This window comes from Oncorhynchus tshawytscha, linkage group LG25 (genome assembly GCF_018296145.1).
Source record: "Oncorhynchus tshawytscha isolate Ot180627B linkage group LG25, Otsh_v2.0, whole genome shotgun sequence".
NCBI classification, from domain to species: Eukaryota; Metazoa; Chordata; class Actinopteri; order Salmoniformes; family Salmonidae; genus Oncorhynchus; species Oncorhynchus tshawytscha.
This window is the reverse complement of record NC_056453.1, coordinates 26,619,960-26,628,898: the sequence shown is the minus strand read 5'-3', so window position 1 is coordinate 26,628,898 and position 8,939 is coordinate 26,619,960. Positions and strand designations below refer to the sequence as shown.

Sequence of the window (8,939 nt, the reverse complement as noted above, 5' to 3'; positions counted from 1 at the left end):
CGCTGACATTGCTTGTCCAAATATTTATATATTCCTAATTCCATTCCTCTATTTTGAAGTGTGTATTGTTAGATATTACTGCACTGTTGGAGCTAGAAACAAGCATTTCGCTAAACACGCATGTCCAATAACATTTGATGAATCAGGTGAAATTATGACTAGTTCATAATCTCGCCATACGCTGATAAAAGCTTTAACTAACGAGGGAGATCACAATTGGTAAGTGAATATTTAATTGTGCACAATGGAGCAAAATAACATTTAAAACAAGAACATAATGACTGACTGCTTAGTTGGTAGACCAAATATACAGTACGTATCAACTATTGAAACAAAATCCACTGTGAATTGATTTGTCTATTTTAGCATTAAAACATGACCGTTCTTAAATAGCACTTAAAATGACCAAAAACTGAATGAGAAAAGTCATCCGAGGTACATAGTTACTAATAAAACTCAGATGCACAAGGTTGCATGATGAATGTTCCACTCCACGTTACACCATTTTTTTTTTTACTTCAGCAGCAAAGAGTTATCAAAATGGAATATGTACAAAAAATATTGTCGCAATAATGACACATTGGTAAGTCTTGCAACACAATCCTAAGTAACATTCAATCTGGAGATTATTCATAACAGTTAAATTGACTGTAAAAAAAAAAACATTTAAAGAATAAGGTTAGGAATCTTGAATGTCTGCTTGTAGGGTTGTGTGGACAAACATGCACTGAGAAATGATATGATAACATCTTAAAACCTACATTAGAAAAATTAAATGCTTCAATAAAAAGAAATTGTCAGTCAGACTGCCTCATTTAATATCAAGCAAGAGTAATTTAAAAACAAATAAAACTGCTAAAATACAGCATTTCCCCTAGTATCAAATCACCATTAAGGTGATTAGGAGGGGTCCCCGACTTGCCGATTAAAATGTACAGGTTCAATCAGAGTCTCAATGTAACGAGTCACAACAGAGCAAGTTCCCTGTGACTATTAAAAAAATAAAATAAAAAAGATTGCAGGCATAAATATTTACGTCGTCTTCCTGAATCCTTTCAAGATGGGGTAGATGTTTTCAAATGCTTCATAAATTTCTCCTCTGACCTTTGCACCTTGAAATAAGCAGCAAAAGGATAGTAAAGTTACATTTGACAACAAATGCCCTTACTCTATGTTATTAGGAAAGGGAGAAAAACCTCACCTGTTAATACAACTTTGCCTGAAACGAATATCAGCAGGACAATTCTAGGTTTGATCATTCTGTAGATTAGCCCAGGGAACAACTCAGGTTCATAACTGGAAAAATAAGGGAAAAAAATTAGGCCTACTTCTAATCTTTGCTCCCAGTACTAAATCACTTTAGAATACCAATCTTAGTATTATAAACAATGTACAAAATATGGCAGAATTACGAGTATAAGAATGCATCCCATCAGATATTACAGGCTTTAATTTTGCAGTAGTGAATATGACAAACCTGCTGAACTGTTGGTGAGTTAGTACAAGTCCCTCTAACCGAATGGGGAATTTGACATCACAGCTGCCCACCATGTTCTGAATCTTGAAATCAAGAAATTTGGCTGGGAAGCCCAACTTCTGCACAACTCTGGCGTATTTCCTGGCCGCCAGGCGGGACTGCTCTTCACTATAGGGGTAGGAGAGCATGAGGTCGTCTTTAAACAGATGTTGTTTTGACATGTTTTGTGTTCTTTAAAAAAAAGATAATAACCTTTTGGCTCCCGTGCAAACCATTTTTCCAGAACTGAAGATAAGTGCAGTTGTTCTTGGCTCTCGTATTCTCATGATTACAGCAGCAAATCGCTGTAAGACAAGAAGTTGAGAAAGTTTAACATTTTGTCAATAGAACAGTGTCTTGGTGGGACATTCTCAGACCCGAAGCAACATGCCTTGTAACTAGAATGGGCCCACATTTTAGCCTGGTCCTATTTCACCTTTCCCTGGGCCCTGACAATGATTTGTGCAAATTAAGAATAACAATTTATGCTTACCTTGGGGTTGTACTCAGCATTTCTAGCTCGCAGTGCTATTGTTTTCAAGTCAAGTTTGCAGCCCAAGTTCACAGTGGATACGATGTTTCTAAAAAAAGGAAGGAAATAAACCATGCCATTATGGATGGAGATTCTCGCTGTTGATATGGTCACATCACTATTCACCTTCATCTATTAGCTTCTTGTATTTCAGCTTTATAGGAGTACATAGGGGTTGAGACTAATGAACTGTTCAGGAACACTTACTGTAACTGAGGGACAATCCCAGAACTCTCAGAGGCAGGAGTGGCAGGTGTGATGGGTGTCATGGGGGTTAGCGGTGTAGCGGTGTAGAGTGGAGTGTTTCCTGGCAGTGTGGTGGTGGTGACCGTTTGGGAGTGATAAAGCTGTGGTGTCTGTCCCAAACCCCTGGCACCCCAGCCTGCTGGGACGAAGCCTGCTGCTGTTGTTGCCGCTGCTGCTCTTCCAGGAGAGACAGGCTGTTTGTGTTCGTGACAGGTTGGGGAGTCAGACCACTGCCATAGGGCATCATGGGGCTGAAAATGGGCATACCAGGAGTCATTGCCCCCTTTGACAGATGGAAGAACAATCCCTCAATTAGGCTAGTTGAATCTAAAAACATTTGAGCAATGTTGTTCCTGTGTTGACAACAATAACGTCTCATTCAAATTTGTTACCTGAGGGGAGGCAAGACCCTGGAAAGGAGGCAAACTGTTGTTCTGCTCCATGTCCTCAAATTATGAAGCGTTCACTTGACTGGCCGTCTCAAAGGCCTGCAATTCTCTGAGGAGTAGGATTGATAATTTCGACAAGTCATGAATCGTAATAGCAGAGCGTAGCAGCGAACCCCTTAGATCGCTTCTTTTGACCAGAAAGAACAGACAAATCACATACAGAAAGTTGGCTAAGCATTGCCACCGATTTCCCCGGTCTCAAACACTTGTCAATGGAAACTTGACCAATTACTCAACTAGACCACATAATGGCAGCAGTACCTAACTAACTATAGACAGCTAATGTATCTAATTAGTTAACCTTTGCAGCCAGACAGTCAGCTAACAAACGTTAACTAAGCTAGCTACCGCTACAATGGCGCGCGAACTTTTAACATAGCTACCTAGCACTTTAACACCACGCATTGAAATTCAATCCAACTTTGCAATGTACGCTTTTGTTTACAGAAACCATGCAACTTCGTGTGAACGTAAAAAAACAGTTTGGCGCAAATTTCGCACCTGACTTGCAGTTGGCCAGGTTAGCGTAGTAGTTACGTTAGCCAACGCAAGCTAGCAACTGCCATGGCAACACTCGTGTGGTCGTTAGTGTTTTGCTCACTAAGTGATGCTGTTGTGTTGAGAAGGGACTCCGTAAATACGTCAAATACTCACCCCCGTCTCTATAACATTCAAAGGAGCTTTGGCTAGCTGATGGTTCCACGGATTCATGCACTTGTTCTAAACAGTGACATCAGTGACCACTTCCGGTGTCAAAGGTCCTAAAGCCTCTTCCGATGAGGTTTAACCGCGGTTGGCATCCATCAAAGTTCCTAATACATTCTTGATTATTTTCTCTGACAAGGTACAAGGACATCAGTTCCCCCAAATCAAAAACAGAAAGTGCTGTCCAAGAAAAAATAAAAGGGGTTGGCATTATATATTTTCTTGGCCTGAGCGTGTGTAGTCTTCGATTAAGTTTAACGGCGGTTGGCATCCAATACATTTTGCATTACCGCCACCTACTAGACTGGCGTATAACTCCCTTACACTTCCCTTAAAAAAATAACAAAATAAAAATAAGAAATAAATACCCTACCGTATAACAGTACACTAACATTTGTTTTATTTTTTATAAAAAAATACTCCACTTTCTATCTATTTAGCCCTACTTGAGACCAACAGCCTGAAAGAATGGGACACCACCAATTAAAACATCACGTAAATCTTTTGATGTCAAGTCTCACACACCCACATACCTCTTTGCAGCTGCCACCACAACCTATTTTCTGTGACTACGTTCCATCCCTTCAGTACAGTTGATAACCATTGCTATAAATGCCCAAAATACAATCTTCCTGAAACATATATCACTTGTTGGTTTATCCCTCTGTACTGGTACAGATCTAATACTCACAGCACTCCTCTCCTCCCCCTTGACCTTCCTCTACTTTCTTCACTGCCTCAGCATATGACAACTTCTGCACTATTCTAACCCTGGAAACTTCAACCTGCTTCTCGCACGGGACATTTCTGATCCCCAGCCACATGGGCACCCCTACAATTAACACTCACCACTACTTTCCCCAATGCTACACATTCTTTTGTCTCATACCCTTCCGCATACCTAGGAACCTCCCTCCTCCACACTGCTGCCACATGCCCATAAACTTGGCACCTGTAACAGCGTAATGTATTTGGTACAGGAGGGTGGGTGTAATTTGTGGAACGTTCCAACAGGAATATGTTCCAAAAACTTTGTAAATAAGAAGGTTGCCAACAAACAACGTATACAGAGTTGTATAGCGGCCGAATAAGATTCCGGGTAGGGAGGGGCTATTTCATTAAGTTTTCACTCACCACGTTAATTCACGAAAAATGTCTCTGGTAGCCTATGGACAAACATTAACAATAAGCTACGTGGTGATTCTGCAGCTAGTTAGCTAGGTGAATTGATTATGCTACTTTGTATGCATTGTATGTTAGCAACTTAGTACTTTAAGATGTTTTTGGAACAGATTCCTGTTGAAACGTTCCACAAATTATACCCACCCCGTACAGGATAACTTATATATCATAACATCACTTTGTCAGGCAGACTCAACATCAAAACTCAAAATAACTGACAATGACTCTTTCCCCACTCACACCACCCGGTCTGCATCACACCAAACGAGGAGCATCACAAACACCGGGAATCTTCCCATTGGGTTGGACAGCTTTCACATTTACTGCTACCCCAGTAATCACTCATTTTAATGGCGCCCTTTTCTTGAGAGCAAAACAATTCACGTCTCTTGCCCCCATTCGTTTAGTAGAGCACCTGCTCTCTCTGACCAGCAGAAACACAATCACAAGACCACTTCTGGTTCCACAGCAGCTAACTGTTTTCACCCACCTTGAAACTACAAATGGATCAGCCAAAAGGCAAGGGTCCACTTTTTCCCAAAACTTCACTCATCTTTATCCTGACCCATGTGTAGTCTTCCTGGCCTGAGCATGCTTAGATAGGATTTTTGCTTTTATGGCACAGGTTGTAGTGCACATGTCTTGATCCACAGGGTCACTGGTTCAACCCCTGCTTCTGCAGTTGCCCCTCAATTACATTGGTGGCAGCAGAAGAATAATCCCTGGTTTCTGTTCTTTGTCAGAAGCATTCCCCTGGCTGCATAGAGGTTTTAATGTGTAGTACACCTCTTTGAGGAGTTACGTATGAAAATACTACCACAAATAGGTCTGGACAGTTATGGCACAGCGGGGTTGTGGATCCAGTTCTGAATGTCCAAACTCAATCTCTACAGTTATAAACACCCCTATTTGGCAAAAAGTATTATTGGGAGCCTTAACCAAATCTTTTCTAAAGGAGCCAATTCCAATCATGGGACCGATGGCATATACACTGTGTACAAAACATTAGGAACACCTGCTCTTTCCATGACAGACTGACCAAGTGAAAGCTATGATGCCAACTGTTACATCCACTTCAGTGTAGATTAAGGCTGCCCAACCCTAATTTAGCATACCCATTCAGCTAGTTAAGGTCTGGTTGAGCAGCTAATTAGTAGAATCAGGTGTTAAATTAGGGTTGGACTGAAAACCCACAGGACAGTAGATCTCCAGGAAGAGGGTTGGGCAGCCCTGGTGCAGATGAAGGGGAAGAGAGATTAATGAAGGATTTTTAAGCTTTGAGACATGGATTGTGCCCCATTCAGAGGGTGAATGGGCAAGACAAAATATTAAGTGCCTTTGAACTGGGGTATTGTAGTAGGTGCCATGTGTACCGGGTTGAGTGTGTCAAGAACTACAGCACTGCAGGGTTTCCATGCTCAACAGTTTCCTATCCATATCAAGAATGGTCCACCACCCAAAGGACATCCAGCCAACTTAATACAACTGTGAGAAGCATTGAATCAACATGGGCCAGCATCCCTGTGGAACGCTTTCAACACCTTGTAGTCCATGACTCAACAAATTGAGCCTGTTCTGAGGGCAAAACAGGGTGCAACTTAATATTAGGAAGGTGTTCCTAATGTTTTATACACTGTGTTTGTTGGTTTTTCTAAACAGTTCATACTCCATTGTAATCAAATACATTTTCAAACATTTAATGTTTAATAAAAATAGTCACTGACAAAATTAACTACAGGGAACATTTTTCTTCAGCAAGAATGTAAAAAGAAAAGCAGGAGATAAGTCCAAAATATATAAAATACAGACAAAAGTGGGAGGTTGACAGCGGCAGGTTGTTCAGTCCTTCCTGAGAGGGACTGTCTCTTCTTTGATGCCATCCTTGGTGACGATGCAGATCCTGAGGGCATCCCCGGTGTACACATCTCTCTCAGCAGCAGAGATGAAGACATCTTTGACCAGCTGCACAGCCTTCTCCTGGTTCAGGGGCAGGTGCTGCACACCCTCCATGTTCTTGAATCCAATCTGATTGTAAATTAAGAATAAAGACAAAGACGATAAGGGGCTATACAGAAACCAAGAACTGGTTTGTTCCGAACCAATACAGTATCAATTAGGCCACTAGAATGTCTAGAGTTGCCTTGAAACCGCCAAATAATACATCACTTTTTTCTCTTTTAAACACAAACATTCAAGTCATATTGTGCTGTTGGATTGCAGTACAATCCATTGGACAGAGGTGCTTCAGGGGGAACAAAGCCCTTAAAAGATAGTGATGCTGAACTTATGCCCCTTTGTTTCTTTACCTGGTTGTCAAGCAGAGGTTGCAGCATAGCACTCGCTGAGCCTCCAGCTTTGTATGTGTCTCTCTGATAGGATCCCACTGGGTCAAAACTATAAACAGCTCCTTTGCCTGAAAAGCAAAAACAATCCAAATCAGTTAGGAGAGTAATACATATTCGACTAGAAGTGGATAAAAAAAAAAAAATGCAGTGAATAAATTACATGGAAAATTAACCAAGCATTGTGATTATAGTAATAACAGAAATAGAGCAGGAGACATACCCTCCTCATCCAAGCCACCAATGATGTTGTAAACATAGTAGGGGAAGAATCTTCTACCGTACAGGATTGTTGACAGCATGGCTGCAATTGCTCCACTTGTCATGCACTTGTTGTTGGAGTGCTTGTACATCTACAAATATTTGTTTGAAAATGAAACATTTACAAATGCTAACTTAGTGTACAGCAGTATTCCATAACTTTCAGCTTAGCGAACTATTTAAAGTAACATTTAAGAATGAAAGTGAAACAGTCTCAAGCCCAAGATGATGTCACCTTTAATCTTGCATCAATGATTTTAGTAAGAGTCAAGCAATCTCCATGGAATCCACTGCATCCTATTACAGTTGTATCTGTCCTGTGATAAATGAAAAACTGTATTAGTAACAGTATTGTGGTTGAATATTGATTTACATCCAATGTATTATGATGTTCACAAGCAGTATCCACCACCATTTAAAATAATTTTGTTTTACCAAGACTGCATTTAGAAGTGTCATGTGTCAATACATAAGACATTGATGAGTCACTTAGGCTGTGTTTAGACAGGCAGCCCAATTATGATATTTTCCCCTCTAATTGCCAGTTTGACCAATCACATCAGATATTTTCACAGCAAGCTCTTTCAGAACTAATCTGATAGGTCAAAAGACCAATTTCTGAAAAATATTTGTGGAGAATTTGACTGCCTGTTTAAACGTAGAAATAGTGAGCCAGTTAGTAGAGTTAAACCACACCATCTGACAATGTGCCTTCGCTCATCCTTGGAAATACAGTAGTGTATGTTTGACTTACAACTTGTAGCATTTTGGAGAGTCACGGCTGTGGATTGAATAGCCTTCACTCAAACGGGTGTCAGAGGCCACAATGGCAAAGTCTTCACCGGCAACAGCAAGCACAGTCCTGGAAGCACAATACAAACTATGTTAAGACTTTGAGGCTCCCTGACAAACAAGTTCGTTTTGGCAAAACATTAATCAGCTCCGTGACATAAGTAGCTAGCTATAAAGAAACTAGTCTAACTACTGTTAGCGTCAGATACTAGCTAACGTATGCTAACTGAAATCGAAACTAAACATGTAGCTAGCGAAGTCAGTTGTTCACGTAACTAGCTAAAAGTGATCTCGATTAGTTACGTGTTAGTTATTTGCTTCATGGGCACATTTAGTCAGACACTAACTTATATTCAATCACTGTCCGTTCTGACTGCACAACAGCATTAGCTAGTTCACGGTAACTTGCTAAGATTAGCTAGTTGGACATTAATGCTTACCCTCCGTTAAAGGAATATGGAGAGAATCGGTGCTCTACTGGTCCAGTATAGTGATATTCCTTCATTTTCCCATTATCTCCATAAACTTGTGTCGCAAACATTGTGGCGGTTAACGAGGAAACGCAAAGCCTTCAGCTTCCCAAAGACAAGTGAGAAATATCGCTGTATCACTGCAATATGGCGAACGGATATGCTTCTTCTTCTTCAACAACCTGCAAAACAAAAATGTGTCTTTCCTACCACCTTCTGGCTGGAGTCATGGGTAAATGCAACTCAACTGTCGACCAGAACATGGGTGTGAACTCAACATTCTTCTTCTTTTGTATATTGTTGTTCACACAATTTAGTGTGCGGCATGGAAACAGAATTCACAAAAAACTGAACAAACTAAAAAAAACTACTCAACTACTACCCAAAAAAATCTAAATATAATTTAATCAAACAACTTTTCTGTTAAAAATAAAACAGAGCTGA

At 40.5% G+C, this 8,939-nt stretch overlaps 1 protein-coding gene and 1 pseudogene across 1 annotated transcript; both read right to left on the bottom strand.

The window, feature by feature from the left end:
• Positions 1-987: 987 nt before the first annotated feature.
• LOC121840802 lies at positions 988-3,560 on the bottom strand (annotated as a pseudogene).
• A 2,751-nt stretch (positions 3,561-6,311) lies between these two features.
• Positions 6,312-8,663, bottom strand: LOC112224017 (proteasome subunit beta type-1-B). The gene is made up of 6 exons (XM_024387309.1): positions 8,466-8,663; positions 7,988-8,095; positions 7,469-7,550; positions 7,196-7,325; positions 6,937-7,043; positions 6,312-6,655 (listed from the first exon to the last, which is right to left on the bottom strand). Exons 1-6 carry the CDS (start codon positions 8,564-8,566, stop codon positions 6,470-6,472), a joined length of 714 nt encoding a protein of 237 aa, XP_024243077.1. The 5' UTR covers positions 8,567-8,663; the 3' UTR covers positions 6,312-6,469.
• Between the last annotated feature and the right edge of the window lie 276 nt (positions 8,664-8,939).

Bases quoted from the DNA above. Each gene is read 5' to 3' on its own strand.
- LOC112224017 (XM_024387309.1), bottom strand. From the start codon at position 8,566: ATGTTTGCGACACAAGTTTATGGAGATAATGGGAAAATGAAGGAATAT. The intron at 8,096-8,465 runs GTAAGCATTAAT...TTGTGCTTCCAG, and splicing joins CCATATTCCTTTAACGGAGG to GACTGTGCTTGCTGTTGCCG. The intron at 7,551-7,987 runs GTAAGTCAAACA...CATTTATCACAG, and splicing joins TCTCCAAAATGCTACAAGTT to GACAGATACAACTGTAATAG.